We start from the raw sequence: 21622 nt of genomic DNA, 5'->3' as shown, positions 1-21622 counted from the left end.
TTAAAATATAAGTGTAACAAATTTCAACTATCCAATATCCATACAATTTCCCCTTTACATCAACTCTGTCTACGCTGCATTGAAACAAAACCCCTCTTACTACTTGAGGCATCAAAAAGAGAAAATAAAGGAAAGGAAGCTTCCTTTCTATGTTCTTCATTCTTCTGTACAATAAGCCAAGAGCCAATTTTATTTACAATTTCATAAACTAAATCCATCCACACAACATAAACACATGGTTCACATTTTTTTTTCATCTGCTACTCACTTCAGAAACTAAAACCATCCACATTGAATGTTTGCCTTGCATAATTGACAAGTAGACCTGTTCAAAGAAGCAATAACAACTTATTCATCGAAATCCCTCCAATATCTTGATGCCATGCGCTTTGGCAGAAACACAAGCTTTAAATTAGAGCTTCAACCTTTTGATGTCACAAAAGGTTATTTCAGCTTCCCGTCACATCAAAAAGCTGCAAACACAAGACTTTTGTTTTGTTTGCCAAATGCATCGATGATGCGTCTCAAAGTAGAGAAATTGTTTCGGAAGCGAGATCAAATAGGCACTACGTAGAGAGCTGTAAAGACTCACCAGGAGATTAAAAAGTTCCCGAACATTTGGTTGTAACTCAAAATCCCTTTCATGTTAAACCGCTACATCAGGAACCGCATCACCATCTTCAACTAGATCCACAACATTCTTCTTCTTGCGAGAAAATGGTGCAGTGATAAACCTCAGGAAGCGGCTAAAAGGATCTTGTAAGCCATCCATTTCATAATGCCCGAACCGCCAGTCCCTTAGCACGAAAGCTCGCTGAATAGGTTCATCCAATCCACCTGTAGGAAATGAAGAACTCAACAAATAAAGCATCCGAGAGCCAACCATGCATATATTCGAATAAAGAGAGTTAATCATGCAAAAATGATAGCAAAATGAACAAAACCACAATTTAAGGATCCATTTGGTTATGCTTATATTTTTCGTTTAGTTCTATGTGATCGAATGCATCGTTACGTGAATGCCTGATTTTTTGCTAGCTATATCTCAATAGGAAACAAAAATAAAAAAAATAGAAATCCTCTTTGCCTTCTTCTTCTTCTTCTTCTTCTTTTTTAAGTTTGGGTTTGCAAGTTAACCTATAATGATAAGAATAAAAAATTCACGGGGGGATGCGTTCAATAAACATAGATTGAGTTAGAAGAACACAATAAACATATGCATAAGCAAACAAGGCCTAAGTGCATTTGGTTATCATAAAATGGTCACTTTTACGTTTATATACCTGCATACATAAGACCATTTTTGTCTACTGCTCTAAAAAATGGCCGCGTTCTCTTTTGAAGAGCCGCTCGCTGCAGGTCGCTCCAAGCACGCATCCTATCGGCTCTCCTCACTTCGCCGGTTTTCACCACCTGAAATTTAAGATGCCTTCAATTGCATCCATTAAGGAATAACTGAATACTAGGAAGAAAATTAAATAGAATCTTCTCATTCAATCAGAGTGGAGGGGTGCACAAAACCGACTAGGTTTGAAATCTATATGACCTCTGATAAAAAAGAAAATGGTCAAAACGTATAGAACTTACCTGAACTATGGATCATTTTGATTTGACAATCTAACCTTTCAAAGTTTTGATTTTACTATCCAACCTTTCAATTTATTTAATTTGAATCATTCAGTGGCACTTTGACTTTAAAATTTGAATGCGTCATTCATTTTTAAATATTTAGTTAGTATATTTCATGTAATTCTCGCAACTATAGATTCATTAAAGTAATTAAGTTAAATTTTAAAGTCAAAGTGTTGTCGGCAGACTTAAATCAACAAATTGAAAGGTAAAGTAGTAAAATCAAAATTCTGAAATGTTGGGTAGCTAACTAAAAATGCTCCATAGTTCAGGTAAGTTTTGTACGTTTTTACCAAAGAAAAAAGAAAAAAAAAAAAGCTTAAGACATTATCTTTAGCACTAAATTATTATCTTTATTAGGAGCATGTTCCGAGCATTTTCCAAGCTACTTCCACCGTAGTGAATATGATATTGCGACGACCAACTAAGGAGCACTTTAGGCCTATTTTAAATAAAATAATTACCTTAGAGAAGAGGTAATATGAAGGGCGAGGTTTCCTCGCTAGGTTATTAGCTCGATCAACTGCTACGAGTCCAAATTTGGGACCATACCCATCAGCCCATTCCCAATTATCGGATGTTGTCCAGAATAGATAACCAATCACAGGTACACCCTATAAAATACAAAATTTAAAGTAATTTACCCATATAAAAGAGATGGAAAGAATGGTCACATGCGTTACGTAAAATATAATGCACTTTGAAATGAATACGTGGATTTTAAAACTTTTTGTCTGATTAAAGTATTCACTCTATGGAATATTCCATCTATATATATTTTTTTTAATTCAAAGTGTTCTACAGTTCAGAAAGGAAATTAAAAAGGCATTTATCAAGCATATCAGCACAAAATACTAACCATTCTCATGGCGGCATTGATGGCTAGAAGATGCTCAAGCATATATGGCCGTCGGATCAAATCGGTCTCGTCAGAAACTCCATTCTCAGTGATTATAAAAGGCAAATTTAGGTGTTTGTACCTTCCATGGAAATCAAGCAGAATACGGTATAAACCGTCAGGGTAAACACCGCGTCCAGATTCACTGTACTCGTCGTTTTCGACAAGTTTCAACCCAGGCCCAGAAATCACCTCCTGTGAAGTAAACAAGTCAATTTTGTTTTACATTTGATTTATACGAACAATTAATAGTTTTAATTTTGAAGGGACAAACCTGCCCATAATAGTTTATACCGATAAAATCTAGCTTATCGCATATGCTATCCACATAGTGGAATAGAGTTAATGAGTTAGCGAGTGTCACAGCAGCGACGTCGAACAGGCCATACGGTCGCATGAAGGAGACATGATGTGCAACTCCAGCTACAGGTTTCTTAACACTTCTGCTGCCAAAGGAAAAATAATTGTGCATTAATCAACTATCAAGCAACTATAAAGATAGAACATAGCCCAGAAGTTTACGGATTGGTCCTCGTCAGTAGACAAATAAAGATTTTATGTCTATATCAACTATCAAGCAACATATAAGAAATATTTACAAATATGCCCAAGGATTTAAGTGCCGTGGCATGAGCCGTTCCGAGAATTTTATAGGCATGTCATGCCATGCCGATATGTGCTGATCACAAAAAGAGCCGTGTGCTGGCACACTATGGCATGAAATGTTTATTTTCTTAGCACCAATATATTTTCATTGCTTATTATATATCTTTATCAAATCTTTTGTATGTGAGGTAACAAGATAATTTACATATAATTCTAATCGCTTATTAACAGGAGGGTTTTGAGTCGTACCATAGGTACGGGGATCGTATCGTGCTGAAATTCTTCTAGCACGGTATGGTACATTGGGCACGACCTGTGCCGACGGGTACTTAAATCCTTAAAAATGCCCCATCAAGAGTGCCAATTTATACATATCAAAATCCCCACAAAATATGATTTCAATAACATGTAAAAAACTTAATTTTTGTACGTTTTTACCGATGCAGTTACAAAAGTAATCCTACTTAAAAATGTTTTCCTTTTCCCCCTGAATTGATGACTCAAACTTCACTTTTGAGGGTGTGCGAAAATTCAGATTTTACAGCAGAGCGGGTGTAACCAGATGATTCTGCAGAGAAATGTAATTACAGTCTATATGTACCCTTCTTGGTGGATATAGTCATAGGCCTTGCAATGAGCAATAGCCATCCAGTGCAATGCTTGATTGTATACGCCAATAGGTAAAGCCGACATCGCCACTTCGATCATCTCGGGGTTTCCACCAGGCCAAGCACCGGCACAGTAAGTTAGCATGACAAATACGTGAGGTTCATTGAATATCACCCAATAATCCACCAAATCTGATACACGGTCAACAACGAGCCTGCATATTAGAAGTTCATTTAACAGATTACATTACGGAAATATATTTAAGCAAGCCGAGAAAAGAAAATTTAGTACTTGGTCCCTCCAGCATGTACAGATTAATGATTTAAGCATCTGTTATGATTGGCTTTTAAAACTACTTCTCTACCCCAAAAAGCAGTAGACGAGCCTTTGCCGAACCTAAGTGTGGACTGTGGAGTTTTCGTAGTTAAACTGAGATGAGCTTCTTGATCTGAAAAGCAGAAGCTCAAATTGAACCTTTTGCTTCTGCCTCGAAGGGAAGAAGTTTGGGGCTTCTGCCAAAGATGAACAAGCTCATATGCATAAATTTAATTATCAAATAGCTTATCAACCACTTTTCAAATAAATAAATAAAATAAATAAATCTCCCATTAATCAAAAAGATTTTTTTTTTTCTCGTACTCTCTTATTTAACTCTTTCCTTAACTAAATAGTTGCGTAAAGATGCAAGAATACAATTCGTAAAAGATTTTGAATGCATGTAAACAGAATTCAGCATATGTTTAGTGACTAAATTTATCTTTATTTGTATGTTAGAGATGAATGCAACTGCCATTCATCTATGAGAGCTCGCACATTTTGAGAAGGATTCGAAACATTACAGTATAATGCATGTTAATTCATCATCTGTATAGTTCTCTCTGTTTACCAAGTTATGATGGATAGCTTCAACTGTTAGTAGTATGCCCTAGTAGCCAATCGACTGATACACATTATACTAGTGGCTGTATGATTGTATTGGACATTTACTTAATATATATAGATATATTAAGTTGTTTTTTTTATTCCATTCATGTATTTGTGTGTCCGCGAATCGTCCAAGGATTAACAAGATGATGGCATACATTCTCAAGAGTTGAAAATTTGGGGCATATGTCATTGGTGGTTAATTCCTAAAGGCTCCCAATCGATGGATCACCACGAGGACGGTGGTGCATCCACTGATACTGGTACACTAGAAGCTTCCTTCTGATAAACGAGTCTCAAATCTACAGTGTAGAGACACTGGAGCTAAAGTGCAGATGGTTGTTAAGAACAAGGGTACCGAGCGTGAACAATACAAGAAGTCACATGGTAGCCTACTCACTCGTCAGTGACGTTCTTGATGCTGCAGTGATATGTTTGATTCTTTGACTTGCGGCATCTCGGCTACTCACTGATTGAGTTGTCATAGTTTGACTGCACAATATCTTGGAGATTAATCATCATTTTCTAGTAGTGCATGTTGGCTACGATAGGTCTACAGGAGTAGGAGAGTGTTCAAAAGAATCTGCTATGCTTAATAGAAAGGTTAAAATCCTATGTGATTTATGAGACTTAATTCAGGGAATCTCTGGCCAAAGTAAAAATAGTATATCGGAAAGGAGTTTTCGGGAATACCATATGAACTAAGGTCAAATGAATTTTACATATGACCGGTGATGGGATTTGACGAGCTACCATAATCTCCACTGTGTTGGGACTTACAGCAGAAGGATTGTGTCACATGTTAACTGCACTTAGAGATTCTGATATTTGGTTCTGTTGGATTGCCACTATATGCTGCTAGGCATCACTAGTGGATTGTGACAGCCTAGAGAGTAAGGAGCGATCGGTTATTCTCAAGAGGTTTAGAGTTAGAATGGTTTTGATCCATCGGAAGGAGTTCTGATAATGATTTTAATAGAGATTAGATCATAATCTTACTACCAATCAGAACTGAACCTATGGGGTCACACGCATATGGAGTCGTGGTTATTTAATTGTGTGGATGAGATAGAAGTGTTCTATTTAATTACTGAGAATATTGTATGGTTCATAGTGTGACTATAGAAATATTTTATAATTATGTAAAATTACAGGGACTAAGATGCAAAAATTGCATTATGAGTTTATGAATTATTGTAAACGTTACAATGAATCTAACAGATAAGATCTTATTCAAATCGAAGATCATTACATTTGTAGGAGATATATTATGATATATATTATAATATTTTAATTAATCCTAATTGGATTAGGAGAATCTAATTAATATATCATAATTGGTCTAAAATTAGAAACCTTAATCAAATTAGATTTGATTTAGATATTCTTATATCATAATAGGATTATGATAAAGAGAGAGGATATATATATATATATAGAGTCCGGCTATGGTGCTTGTAAAAGTACCAATTAAGTATTTGGTGCTTGTAAATTTTTTACCGTTAGATCTACGCCTTTGATCATTTCACCCGTTAGATTATACTATTCAACCAACCACCCACTTAACCCTAGGGGACCCACATCATCCTAACCGCACATCCCTTAATCCAAGGGCTAAAAACTTACAAGCACCAATGACTTGGTGCTTTTAAAAGCATAGGAGCGCAATTCTATATATATATATATATATATATATATATATATAGAGTACGGCTACTATACTCTTATGAGTACGATCACCTTCGTACTCATAGTCGTTTTCGATGATAGAGCTTCCGAATCGACGATCCATACCGTTAAACATTTTCTAGAGCATTTAAAACTTCTAGAAATTAAATTTTATAATTTTTCGATATCATTTACCTTACGATCAATAGCTCACAAAATTGACAATTTTTAACGGCCGGTATGTGATACTTGCTAGTTTAACGGTGTAAAAGAATCGGAATAGCTTGAATTTTTGATAGAAAATTCTATTCATTACCTAGATAAAGATTAATAACCCCGATCTTAAATTGAAGGATCCGATCATCCATTTTTAGGACATCGTTCGATTTTGGCCGTTCATTTTATATCTGCTTGATGGACTTTATAATGATTTCGAAAAATTACGAAATTTATTTTCTAGAAGTTTCAAATACTCTAGATCATGTTTAACAGTGTGGATCGTCGATTCGGAAGCCCAAACATCGAAAACAAGTTATGAGTACGAAGGACTCTATACTAATAAGAGTATAGTAGCCCTACTATATATATATATATATATATATATATATATATATATATATATATATATATATATATATTTCTTAGTTTGACTAGGATTGTATGTACTAATATATATATATATATACACACACATGAGTATAAAAATTAATTAACAAAGGAAGCATTAATTAATAATAGCCAACTTTCTCTCCCTCTCTCTTGTCCGTAAAGGAGTGATCTCCTCGAGTGGTGTGTCGTGCCGAGGAGTCACCCTATTCTCTTCCAATTGATCTTCGGTGTGGATCCCGTTTTCTCGGTTATTTTTCTCGGTTCGTTCCAGAAAGCGCTAGCATGACCTTGGAGCGAAAGATAATCTACTACGTTCAATTTTGGAGATTTGAACGACGCTTGAAAGGCTTCACCAACTTCGTGTGGATACTGACAGAGGCCGGGCGCGTGCGCAGCTACCATCGCATAAACGGTATCAATCCGATCGCAAATAGTAGTGTAGTTCTATGCGTGGAAAGGTACAATTAAATTAAATTGTTTAATGATTTTAAATCACAACTCGAGGGATCCTAGGCCATCGCATGTAGATTAAATAGTTTAATCCGTTTTCGAAAGCTTTTAAAAATCATGAAAATCAATTTCTCTTCCGTTGTGATTTTTCGGTTGCATGCATTCTTTCATCAACAAGTTAGCATCTTCTTATAGCATTTAGTCTTTGTTTGTTACACCCAAAAAGGAAATTACCTTGTGAAATCCAGGAAATAATCAACAGTTTTCTCCAATTTCCATCCTCCGTAGTCTCCAGCCCAAGGAGGAAGTGAGTGATGAAAGAGCGTAAGCATCACCTTCATTCCATACGCGCGAACTCTTTCTATGATCCATCTGTAGCGCTCAAGTGCTGCAAAGTTAACCTAGAAAACAATTACAACTTCAGCTAGATTATGATTATAATTATAATAAGGCGCACAACGAAAAACTTGTTTCTCCACAGTTATGTAGGGATAAATAATTTGCAGCCCCTTAGACTAGCCCGTATTTACTGATATGCACCGAAACTTTGTAGACAAAAGTACCCGTAGTATTAATTTTTCTAGACAAAAGTACCCGAACAATCCTTTTTTTATCCAAACACAGTTTCTTACATGTTTATCCTTCTCTAAGAAAAAATTACTTTCTCTTATGAATTGTATGGCTCCTAGCATAAGATAAGGGCATTTGTTCCTAAGAAACTGCGATTTCAAGGGATATAATATATCAAAATTCAGGCATTTTACAGGTTTGTATACATAAATAAATGATTTTGAGGGGAAATATACAAAAGCTCCCAAACAGGAAACTAGGGCTAGCAATCCAGCACGCCATTCGCGAGCCAGCTCGTGTTCGACTCGAAATGAGCTCGAGATCAACCACTCGTTTAGTAAACGAGTCGAACACGAGCTAGGGTTAGCTTACTCGTGTTCAGCTCAATATACTCCGATATGTATACACACACACACACATATGTATACATATGCATATACATATATAGAATAGGACTTGTGTGCTATTAGGAGCACGAAGGCCTCCGTGTTCCTAAGCTTTTATCGATGATTAAACTTTCAAATCGACGATCAGCCTGATTAGACTTGATCTAGCGCATTTAAACTTTAAAGTATCTAGAAAATAAAGTTTATGATTTTTCGATATCAATTACCTAATGATCATGATCGAAATGGTTCAAAATCAACAATTTTTAATGGTTGGTGTGTGCCATTTGCAAATTTAATGCTATAGAAGTATTCAAATCAAATGAAATTTTGATAGAAAATTTTTTATACTATCTACACCAAGATTAATATCTCTGATCGAAAATTTTAGTGCTATATCATAACTTTTTGTGAGATTTTTATTTCCAACCGTTGATTTTGAGTTCTTTCGATCACAAGGTAAATGATATCGAAAACAAAATTTATTTTTTATATACTTCAAATGCGCTAGATCAAGTTTAACAGAGTCGTCCGTCGATTCGAAAGTTTTATTATCGAAAACGGCTTAGGAGCACGAAGGCTTCGGTTCTTCTAATAGCACACAAGTCCTGCTCTACATACATGTGTACATATACATATGTATATACATATGTATATATACATGCGTGTGTGTATATTTCTGTAGAGTCCAGCTATGGTGCTTTTAAAAGCACCAAACACTTGGTGCTTGTAAGTTTTCCATGGTTAGATTTATTCCTTTGACCAATTCCACTCCGTAGATTATGCTATTCCACCAACCATCCACTCAACCCCAGGGGGCCACTATTATCCTAACTGTACAAATCATCATCCAAAGGCCAAAAACCTACAAGTACCAACGACTTGTGCTTTTAATAAGAGCTCAATTCTGTGTGTGTGTGTGTGTGTATATATATATATTACAAATTTCTTTTTGGATTTTAGACCAATCCAAATGTGAAGAGACCCATATTTTGTAAATTTTAATTATTAAATTAAGATTCTCATTTTCTAATTTTCTTTCAACTTTTCACTCGGTAATAGGGTGGATAATCTAACTTGCAGTTTGTGAGCCAGTTCGTGTTTGGCTCGTTAATACATAAACAGAACACGAGCTAGATTTCTAGCTCGATATTTTAGCGAACCAGCTCATCTTTGGCTCGTTTAACAAATGCATGAACACAAGCTGACCCCAGCTCGCTCTTGTTGCGCTTGTTGACAGCCCTACAGGAAACCCCACTAATTGCACCCGGCGTACAATAACAGCATGATACTAGCAAAATAGCTATTGATAATTATTGTGATTGTTGGGCGAGTTATCACTGTTTTCATCTAAATCAGGGGTGATTGGCAGTAAAATCAACTAAATTAGCAAAGAGAAGTGCATATAAGGTGCTTGTCAACTTACCGAATCCTTAAGCCCTTTTGTCGGTTCCGTAGGCATTATCCTCGCCCAATCTATTCCCATCCGGAAAACAGTAATACCGGTCTCTTTAGCCAGCTTCAGTTCAGTGTCGGGATCAGACCAAAATCTCAACCTCTCCTGTCTGCCAGCAGAACCAAACTAAACTTAGACAATACATAAAGATACAATTTATTTTACATTAGGAATTGACATAAATTTTGGCGATAACAACCAATTTACATATAAACACACATCCTTTACATATATACCGTCACAAAATCATCTGTTTACCTAATCCTATATACTGTGAAAAATTCTGAATTGCACATCTGCCGGTCAAAAGATGCACTTCCTGGCAAAAGTACTTTTGTTTTGATCTACTGAATAAATCAATTCATAAAGTAAGTCAAGTTGGTTTTTGTATTAGAAATTCTTTTTAAGGAGGTGCACTTTGTGACAAAAAGCACATGTGTAAGAAATTAAGCATTGGAAGAGGAATATCGTGCAAGTATATATTTTTGCAGGGGTACATTCGTAAAAATATATCAGCAAACATTAGTATGATGAATAAAGATGTACTCACGGGCAAGGTACATTGTGCCAAGCAGCAACAGTATGGCTGCAATCTTTGCCGTCACTAGGCTCTTCTGCATCTGAATACTTCTCGAATCCTCTGATCATGGCCTCCATGGCAATCTTAAGAGGCTTTCTTGTGCTTTTCTCTCTAGCCCTTTGATCCTCGGAGGGCAAAGAAGCTTGTTGAGAACCTCCGTCACCAGAAGCAGAAGACAATATGGCTTCTGCTCGCTGCAGATTCTGACCTGCTTCTGCGTCACCACAAGGGTGTTCTGCAGTGAACTGAAGCCAAGCATCGTTAAGCCTATCCTCTACATGAGCAGGTGCTGTTGCCAATCCGAAAAAGAACTTATACTCCTCTTCTGCATATCAATTGAAAGTAAAATTAACGTAAAATTTCAAATAAACAAGGATTATTTAACAAAGAGGAATGCAACCAATAATGTTATCAATAACTAGAATGAAGAGGGGCACACAATGGATAGATTTCAAAGTTCTGTTTCATTTCTGCTTGCCATTTACGATACTTGACATTCAAATCTTTACAATAGATTGACCTTTCGTGATAAGATCCTCATTAGTCACACTCTCCCTATGTTGCACAGATACGGATACAGGGATACGGATACGACACGGTACGGATACGATGATACGGCAATTCCTAAAACTTCTAGGATACGATACGCGGAATATACTTGGATAAAATATTATTTTAAATATATTTAAATATATGTTAATTATATGTAATGATATATTGAGAACAATCAGGATATCTGGACTAGATTAAGGAATATATTTTAATATGCATTAACTTGTATAATTGTTCTACATATGTTCATAAAAAAAGATAATCAATCATATAAAATAATAATATAAAAAGTATCAAACCAACTATCATCCAACTTGATCAAATGACAACAATAGATACGTAGTCGCACAAACAAGATAATTAGCCATTCAATATATATGTCTGTTTTGTTAGTTTTATAATTAAAATAGTAATAAAAAAATATGCTAACAATTTAATAGAGAAGGAAAAAAAATCATATTCTCTATAGCTTTTGTATACTTAATGCTAGATTGACAAATTAGATGAAAGAGAGTAAATACTGTGTGAAGATAGAACGAGAGGAAGCGCCTTCTACCATTCAAGAGCAAAAAGATAGAGGAAATGACAAATTAAACAGAGATTGATGTTTTTCTCACTCCTTTCCTTCTTTCCAATAGGTTTGGACGTGAGCTTTTAAAAAAATTTTAAGTTTCGATCATTTTAGACCAAAAAAGAACCTGGCCGTGTCCTCCCCGTATCCCGCCGTATCCCTCACGTATCCAAGCCGTATCCGATATTTTTTTATTTTTTAAAAATGCCGGATACTTCATTCCCGTATCGAACACGTATCGGGCGCGTATCGTTATCCGATACGTATCCGATACGGGTACGGCATGAAATTTGAAGTATCCGTGCTTCATAGCACTCTCCCCTTAACCTATCTTCTCTCCATGTGGCTCGTCCGGTCTGTTTTTTGATGAAGCTTCTGCAGACACGAATGTTAGCGGTTTTTACTTTTGAACTTGTCAAAAAAGCTCACTAAGTGCAGATAGAAGCAAAAACTTCAAATCAAAGCTTTTTCTCAGAGGTCAAGAGTCTAATTTTCGGTCAGAAACTCTGTAGAATTTGTGTGCCAAACAAGGATTTAAGTGCCGTGGCACATAGTCGTGCCGAATGTTGAACTTTATTGCATTTTTGGTGATTTAAACCTTGTTAGGCCTCTTGGGCAACCCAATACTTAATGGGCCTTGCCTGGGAGCCCAACTAAAGTTTCCATATGTGAGGTTTAGCCCCACATTGGAAACTAAAAGAGTGTTATTAGTATTTATATATTCCTTTATTCTCAAGCTAGTTGCTTGGGAGAAAATGAGAGTTATGCTCTCGTTTAAATACACGCATGCACGCATGGCACGAACACAAGCCTAGCCGGGCCGGGCGGGCGGCAGCGCGCGTGGTCGATACACACGGTTTATTTTATTTTTATTTTTTCGGTTTTATCTTCATCCTAATCCTAATCCTAATCCATATCTCGTATAATCTTAGGCATATCTTGTTCTACAAGGAATTGACGCGTTGAAGCAAGATTCTTGCCTTGATTATATATATTGGAGGAGTTTGCGTTAGTTCAACCGGAACCCAAGCATACCTAAGAGCAAAACCCTATCCTCTACCTCACATTTTCCTGCTTTCTCGCCATTGATTTTTTGCGCCGATTTTGGCCGAGCTTTCTCATATTTTGCTGAATCTAAAGCTTGTTGGGTTCGTCTTGCGCCACCTTGAAAACGTATCGACAGGGTGGAACATGGTCGTTGTATCGCTGGAAGTAATTGCCGGGAAGCGTCGCACGTGGAGGGACAATTTCGCTTCTAGGACAGTACTCTGCACGCCTCGATCCACAGGCCTTTTCTAATCCTTTTCTTTACAGTATTTGTTATTTAATTTCTTTCTCGGAATTTTTCTAAAACTGATATTAAACTTTCGAATTGTTATTAAAGAATATTTTAATAAAAAATCAGAAAGATTTTCCAACAATCTAGAAGCAAAAATTTTTAATTTAATCTTTCTATTTTTTTTATTATAGTAATTAAAATATTTTTTTCTACAAATTAATATATATCTTACTGTTATTTTTCTTAAATCAAAACTGTTTTGTGATATAACAGTAGGATTATTTGTGAACAAACTTTTTATTATGAAGGATTCGGCGAAACCTTTCACTTTTGATGGTCATAATTTTAAGATGTAGCAGAACCAAATGAGGTTCTGGCTCACCACACTTGGGCTGGTTTCTGCTATCTCGGATTCTGTCGAGAATAACAATGGATCTACACCTGAAGGTGCAACCCAGACTGCGATCAACAGATCGGTTACTCGAAGTCAAGCCCAGGCTGGATCCACTCCTCTCCACTAAAACTGCAACTACATCCACACCTAAAACTGTACCTCCTGTTGACGTTAACATAATCAACTACCATTGTTTAAACCGGATTTTAAGTACCCTATCTGACAAATTGTATGACATTTACTGTAGTGCTAAAACAGCTAGAGAACTTTGGACATCTTTAGAAAATAAATATGGTCAGGTTGATCCTACCCAGAAGAGATAACAGGCGTCTAATCTAATTAAATTTAAGTTGGTAGATAATAAGTCCATGTCTGACCAGCTTCATGATTTTGAGCATATAGTTGAGCAGCTTAGATCTAATTGTGTAGATCTTGATGAGAGTTTCTTAGTTGCCGCCCTTATAGATAAGTTGCCACCCTCTTGGTCGAACCATGCAACCGATTTTAACCACAATCAAAGAAAAGTTATCTCTGAATTATGTCCTAAGATCTATTAGGATAGAAGAGTAGAACCGAGCGAGGGATAAGAAGCCCAGTGAACCTACAACCCAAGCCAATTTAGTAGAGAATTCTAAAAATAAGGGTAGAAACTTTCAGCCTCATAGGAACTTTAAGAAGAAGCCTTTCCACCATAGTAAGTTCAACCCAAATTTTAAGAAACCTAAACCTGAGGGAAGTGGAGGCAACTCTGGTTGCTTTGTGTGGGAAGACGAACCATTTTGTAAAAGATTGCTACCTCCGCAAGACTTGACCTTTCATACCAAAGAAGAAGAAGGAAGTTCCACGTGAGCGCCAGATGAATATGCTGACTGCTGGGTCTGACCCTTCTTACTCCACTACCAGGTTAGGATCTAGTTTACCTAATGTTAATCTTGCCTATAGTTCTTCTGATTGGTGGATAGATACTAGAGCTAATGTTCATGCTTGTTCTGATCGTTCGTGGTTTTCCACATATCAGGACTCATGTGGAGGATTGGTGAACATGGGAAATGCTGTCTTTTCTCACGTACTAGGGACAGGTCGAGTGGACTTGAAACTGACCTCCGGAAAGACCCTAACCTTGCACGGAGTCAACCGTGTTCCCGACCTTAGGAAGAATTTAATTAGTCGTTCTCTTTTACTTCAACAGGGTTTTAAATTAGTTTTTGAATGTAATAGGGTAGTTATAACAAAGGGAGTGAATTTTGTAGGAAAGGATTTTTTGAGTGATGTTTTATTTAAATTATCTGTATCTTTTCAAATGTTTTTATTTAATTCCTTTTTAAAACTCTACGTTTTGTGAAGTCAAGAATTCGATCCACCTACTACATTTAACAAACTAAAATTTTGAATTACATTTAATTTATTAATTAATCCCTGTCCTCTATCGTACTAGATAGATCTTGGGGCAACAAAGTAGGCTACTTCTTAATTTTGCTTTTAGCTTTCATACTTAGCTAAGTAAAATATTTTATCAAATTTTAAAGATTATATAAGTTTTTAACCATTAATTGGTTTAGTTGAGGGGGGTTGCCATATATTTTTAAATTTTTTTGGGGTAATTTCTATATAATTAAGTTGCTAACTTTTTCAGAAAATTTCAAAAAAATTCTCTACCTTTCTATCTATTTATATCAGTCCCTCAGTTTTGAACTTTCGTCTCAAAAAAAAAAAAAAACTCCTTGATTAGCATCTTTCCTCGATAACATTCAACTCTTAAAACTTTTATAAGAAAATGTTAAAATTTGGAGATTTGTATGAATATATAGAAAGAAAATTTGAAGGCCTAATGATGAGAATGTTTGTTTAATTGAAAATTTTCGCTGAAAAAAAAAACCTATTAATTAGATTATTTCACAAAACTAAAAAATAATGTTAAAAATTAAAATTTCAGATTATTATGTAATAAATTCTCAAAACATTTCAGTAGGGTTTATTGTACATTTACTTAAAAAAAAAAAGAAAATCTCATACGAATATACTATCAAAAATCACCGCTACCAAATAGATAATAGAAACTATAATAAATTCTATGGATAATTACATTACATATCTATCACTATAAAGATTTAAATTCTTAAATTATCTCTCGAAAATTCTAATTATCACATACACGTTTATATCCTTTTTAAAGCTTCATAATATGTAAATTTTTTCTACATGATAACTATAGTTATCATTAGTCAACCGCTATATTTTGATTGTTAGAATCATATTCTTATAAGAAAATTATCATTAATTTGTTATAATTAAAATAAATAATGGCATTAAATATACAATAAAAATAATAAAAATAATAAATAAAATTAAAAAATTTTAAAAATAAATATTTTTAAATGATAAAACAGTTATTTTATACATAAAAACATCAATTTTAGCCGACCAAGTGGAGAAAAAGGATATATTTGCAAACCTATACAACTTTGGAAAGATGTATTTAATAACTAAAATTTTGTAAGAGATGATATTTAATTTTATTATTTTATAGGGATAAATATGCAAATAATCATAAATGCTAAAACCAATTCGGACTAGGATAGCGTTTTTTATTTTGTGAATACCAATTTCACCAGTTTCGGATTTAATAATATCCAACGGTGGAGATTCAAATCAATGTGTTAAATTATAAATACAACTAGGATTAGCATGTAGTAATTACAAGCAATTCAACGTTAATGCTCTTGCCGCGACCTACATGAGTCCCATTCCAAATTCAACTTGGATTTGTACGTGGTAATTACAACCAATTGCTCTCACCGCAGCCTATATACATATACACACATGCAAGCATAATAATATGATAGTTATACATGAGTTAATTAATCAACGAGATAATTAATCAAGAAGTTCTCATGGCTTTCGAGTTGGTGACAAAGAAAATTCTACAGCGATCCGATGTTGAAACGCAGCAGAATTGCTTCCTCATCCCCATCGCCGATGTTCGCGAACGCCTCCTCCCCCTCCTCTCCCTCGACGAGATGCCAACCTCCTCTACCTCATGACCAAGAAACGCAAGAAGTACAATAAAAAAAGTTTTGCAATGATGATAGGAGGAAGCAGACGGAGGTCGGGCGGAAGCATGGCGGCTTGGCAGTGAGGCTTATTGCGGGGAACCGCGAGATCGGCGTGACACTCACCCAGTGGGATAAGACGCTCGGGGCGGTTCTCAAGGGTGGTGCCGAGTGGAAGATCGTCGTCGCAGAGCAGGATTTACGCAAGGGTCAGTGCGAGGAATTATTAGCCTTCCGTCGAAATGCAACCGTCGTAGAAAAGCCAGGGGAGACGGCCTGTCACGACCCGACACCGCCAATTTGGACAATTCGGGCCCGAAACAGACCTGCCGAATGGACAGAGTTTCCCCTGTCCGCCCAAGGCGTAACAAAGTCCCAAACACTTGTCTAAACTATTCCGAAGCATTCGGAATATTTCACGGACCTCTCCAAATTCATCCATCACCACACTTCGGTCAATTTGACTGAAGTTCAGTATGACGCACTGGGGATTTGGTATACTACACGGCCGAATTATGCTTTTCACTCTGTAGGAAAGAGTACAGCAGGGATGACGATACTGCGACGGCCGAGCTAGCACTCGAAGCAAGAAAGGTGACGAATATCGGCCAATCTGAACAGTTAGACTTGTTGATTTCTCTGTCTCCCGGCCTATTCTGCGCTCCAGAACGGCCCAAATTCAACTTCAAAAAGTTTCATCGCCGGAGCAGTAGTCAAGTGGGAGGAGAAAGTGTGTGAAGAAAATGGTCTAAATTTAGAGTTGACGCTTCGACAACCGGGATCCGAGCATGATCTGGACTATAGTTTGAAATTTGAATTTTAATTTCTTGTCTCCATTTGAACCTCACCCGAACCTAAATTCTAGCTATGGCCCGATCTGAGAGTAGAATTTTTTCTCTACTTGTATATTTTTTTCATTGTTACGGTTTGTTTACTAGGGAATCTCTAAAAGATTCCTCTTTTTTTTCATATGGGGTATTTTCATTAGAGTACAAGAATACTCGGATGTATATTTTGTACATATTAATTTTTTAACCTGAGGCAGGAGTTATTAGAATTTAGGTTATTAATTAGTACATAAAATTTTGGGGGTAAATTGCACATTAGTTTCTCAAACTATGAGGCAGGTTCATACTCAAAATTTAACTTGTTATAATTTTTGACTCGAAGTTACTAATTTTTGAATTAAATCGCACAACATAATTTAGTTGACTAAATATTAATATTACTCTTTCTCTTCCTCTCTCTTTCCCATAAATACATCCTTGGTTCTTTCTTTTCCTTTCTTTTTTTTTTATTTGTAAAAATGTATGAAGACCCTACGCAAGTATGCATCATGTTTAAAATATACTAATTCGGAATTGATTTTTTAGGTAACATTGTGTATAAACAATTTTAAAACTCTACGATGTGCCGATGCATGCCGGTCACAAAAAATTCATGTGTGCCGACACATAATAGCATGAAATATTTATTTTCTATAGCAACAAAATATTCTAATTGTTTATTATATATTTTTATCAAATCTTTTGAACTTTATTGAGAAAATTACTAACTAATTTAAAGAAAAGAGGGTTTTGAAATGTGCCATCAGCATTAGGGCTGTATCGTGCCGATACGGCACAGTAGATACGGGTCATGCCGATGGGCACTTAAATCCTTGGTGCCAAATGTCTTGCTGCTTATTTAGCTTCACAGCGAAGACATCTTCCTTCTGTTGAGCAAAAAAAGGCCTATGCCCATGAAATCAACAATCACATTCTCCAATGCCTCCCACAGCATCTCTTCATCAAACATTTCCCACACCAACAATCATTCAACTAGATTTCTATTAAGGACACCCCTTCCTTTTCAACTTTTGGTAAGCTCTCAAAATTTTCCCAGTATAACTATAGATGAATTTCTTTTCTAGGTTAAGCTGTGGTACTAGTCCCGAACCTCTTCAATTTTCACTCTGGTCATCATTTTAAGTTGGACGTTGGAGATCCCAATCCTTATTGTACTTGCAAACATCATTGCCTATTTCCATTGGCCTTTAATCAAATCTTTTTTCCAATTCCTACCACCCAATAAGTTGCCCGTCTTTCCTCTACTTAAAAATTAGACAGACAACTTGAAAAGTACAAGATGGATGGACGACGGAGAGATCTGTATTACATCCATGTGCGGATGCGCCAAAAGTTCAAAATTTGTTTTTCAATTCCTACCACTCAATGAGCTGCTTGTCTTTTCTCTCCTTAAAAGTTAGACTGACAGTTGAAAAGTACAAGACGGATGGACGACTGAGAGATTGTTAGGATTTGGTTAGATTTGTAGTTAATTTCCAGTTGGACTGGATTAATATTTAAATCTAGTGGAGATAAATTAAAATGTAAATATTAATTAGAGTATGAATCTAACTAGATTAGGATAAATATTTAAACCTATTGGAGATAAATGAAATATAGATTTAAATGTTAATTGGAGTAGGAATCCTAATTGGAAAAGGATTCACGTACGTTTTAGAGGATGCATTATAAAAGCACTTTTTAGGCTTTTGGAGTAGAGAGTACGGTTGAGAGAGTCTCTTGGGTGTGCCGTACCAGATAGAGAGTTAGCCATCTGTTGAGTGCACCTAGTGCACGGGTGCACATGGAGAGTTGTCTTCTTTGTAGGTTTATAGAAGATGAGAGAAGCATAGGAGAGATTCAAAAAGAGGGCTCGAGTTATAACTACTCAATGCAGAAAAGAAATCAGGTGTAATCTTCTCTTATTTAATGAATCTTATTTTACCCGCATATTTGTCTTTGGTTGTTTTTTTTTTCTCTTTTCAGCTTCTGCTGAGGAGACGGATTTATGGTAAAAATTTGATTCGACGCCTCCGTTGCGGAATCCCAACAATCAGTACCACATCAACAGCAGTCAGTATCGGAGCGGGTTGCGGATTCTCAAAATCCAGTATCGGGGCGAGTACCAGATTCCCAACAGAGATTTGCATTACATCCATGTACGGATGCGCCAAAAGTCATTAAATATTTTTCCTACAATTAGATGCCTCCCTCCGCATTGGTGCCTCTATATATAGTTGTAACAATCCGACCCGCTATCAATAATAACTCGTTGGACCCAAACCACAGGCTCAAAATGCTATCTGATGTGGGACTATTGGGTTGTCACAGACTCTCTCCGTTTAGACTCTGATGTCCTCATCAAGTCCAAATCCAATCACACACATAGACCAAAATTACTAGGCGATACGATATTCTAAAGGTTGGCTCATGCGGGTTGAAGAGGTGACTCCCACTAGGACGTCAGGTCCAAGCCCAATCACACACATAAACCAGAATTACCAAATGATGCGATATTCTAAAGGTGACTCATGCGAGTTTAAGAGGTGGCTCCCATCAAACTTGCGGTGTAGCATTTTGTCCCGCAAAACATAACGACCCTACCTAGTAGTAATAATAACTCGTTGGGCACAAATTACTAGCCCAAAATGCTTAAGCCCAATTATTATTATTAGGGTGCATGGCCTTTTATATTGCCATTCAAAATTCCTTTTCCATCCGATATGGGGTTATTGGGGTGCTACAATAGTTGATATGTTGACACTATAATATAGAAGGATTTGATTGGCTGAGACACGCACTCCTAAAGTGCCACATAAGACTACCAGTTAAGAAAAGAAAAGTGATGAATCACGGGAGTTACTCCAACAATAATAGCCACTAGTCTGTAAAAGAGAATGGTATCCACGGGAGAAGAGCCCCCAAACATTAACACTAGTTTTCACCTTTTATCCCCAGGAGTAACTAATTTAGGAGTAACCTAATCTAGGAGTAGCGATAACGTAAAAGCCACAGCCCGTCAACTACCATCTTTTCCGACGACCATTTCGTACCTCATCAGACCACCCCATCCCCACCGGCGAATGCATCTTCACTCCGCATACCTCCATCCATACGGATTTCTCCGTTTGAGGATCGCAACTGTACATCGGCCCTCTTTTTCTTGAACTTCGGCCTCAACAACGACCGAAGCCTAAACAGTCGAGGCTTCGGACATTTGGCTAGTGTGCAAAGACGCCGAGACCATCTTTTGGTGTTTGAATCCAATCGGATTGTTCCCTCTCTAGCCCGCGCCTAAGAGGAGCTCAATCCGGCCTTAGCACAGGGAGACATTGCCAGGCAGACGAGCCAGATTGCACTATGTGTCGCTCACGGATTTTTCTGCCACCGCATCTATGATGTAAAGTTTTTGGTTGGCTTATGCACACATTTTAACATGCCACATGGATTTGTCAGCATAAAAAAACAACATTATGGGAATCTATAATCATTCTCTTTTTACTTTGGGCTAAATTACATTTTTGGTCCTCAAACTATAAGACGTGTGATATTTCGATCCTCAAATTTTAATTTGTCATCATTTTTGCACGAACTTTCTAAATTATTACAGTCAAACATTATAACCCAATTTAGTTGACTAAATATTGATATATCGCTGACGCAGAAGTAACATGGCATCTTAGTCATTGTCGTGATATCAATCACAATACTACCATATTACTCCCACAATCTGTAACAGCATTCTTTTTTTTTTAGTCAACATATAGAGAACTTACCTGAATTATGGACCATTTTGAATTGGCTTTCCAATCTTTTAAAATTTTGATTTTACTACCAAACCTTTCAGTTTGTGTCATTTGAGCTAGTCAACGACACTTTGACTTCAAAATTTAAGCTAATTGCTTACCTTGATAAATTTATAGTTGTGAGAATTATATGAAGTATACTAACAAAACCTATATAGATAAACAACGCATTTAAATTTTGAAGTCAAAATACTGTTGACTGACTCAACCAAATTAAAAGGTTGGGTAGTAAAATAAAATTTTGAAAGGCCGAGTAATCACTCCAAAATGGTCCATAGTTCAGGTAAGCAATTCATATTTCTAGCTAAGTTTATTTCTAAATGAAATAAATGAAGCGGATAGCGTGCTATCTTTTTTCTTTAAAAAAAAAAAAAAAAAAAAAACCTACTTACCAGCGGTGGAGGAGGAGGCGGCGGCGGCCACAGCGACGTCGAATTGGGCGAGGACGTCGGCGGAGTCGTCGTGGAGGGGGGTATGGATGGGGCGGAGGTGGCGGCGGCGGTAGCGGGCGAAGGAGGCGGCGTTGGCCGCCACCGTCACCGCCGCCAACGCGCCGGCGATCTTCGCCGCCACAACCAGGAACGCCGCCACCGCCGCCACCGGCGGCGCCATTTCTCTCTCCCGCCCCCGCCAAAAAGAGAGAAAAAGGAGAGAGAGAGAGAGCGAACGTGGCGGGAAAGGGATGATGATCGGAGGGCACGAGCGCGTAGGAGGTGGCAGGTTAGGGAGGCGGGGTTTGTCGGCGGCTAATTAGCCCA

The 21622-nt window shown here is 36.8% G+C and overlaps 1 protein-coding gene across 4 annotated transcripts; it reads right to left on the bottom strand.

Moving 5' to 3' along the window:
* On the bottom strand, nt 1–21570 carry LOC109728195 (beta-glucosidase-like SFR2, chloroplastic; the record flags this gene model as incomplete). Of its 4 annotated transcripts, none has more annotated exon segments than XM_020258550.1 (11): nt 1–325; nt 593–837; nt 1284–1413; nt 2094–2243; nt 2489–2722; nt 2802–2973; nt 3735–3956; nt 7628–7794; nt 9776–9914; nt 10356–10710; nt 21257–21570. In XM_020258550.1, coding segments are annotated over 10 exon segments (1980 nt in total). In that variant the 3' UTR covers nt 1–325; nt 593–646.

Source organism: Ananas comosus, linkage group 23, assembly GCF_001540865.1.
Source record: "Ananas comosus cultivar F153 linkage group 23, ASM154086v1, whole genome shotgun sequence".
Taxonomy (NCBI): domain Eukaryota; kingdom Viridiplantae; phylum Streptophyta; class Magnoliopsida; order Poales; family Bromeliaceae; genus Ananas; species Ananas comosus.
The sequence above is the reverse complement of the archived record's forward strand: the minus strand, read 5'-3'. Positions and strand labels throughout refer to the sequence as shown.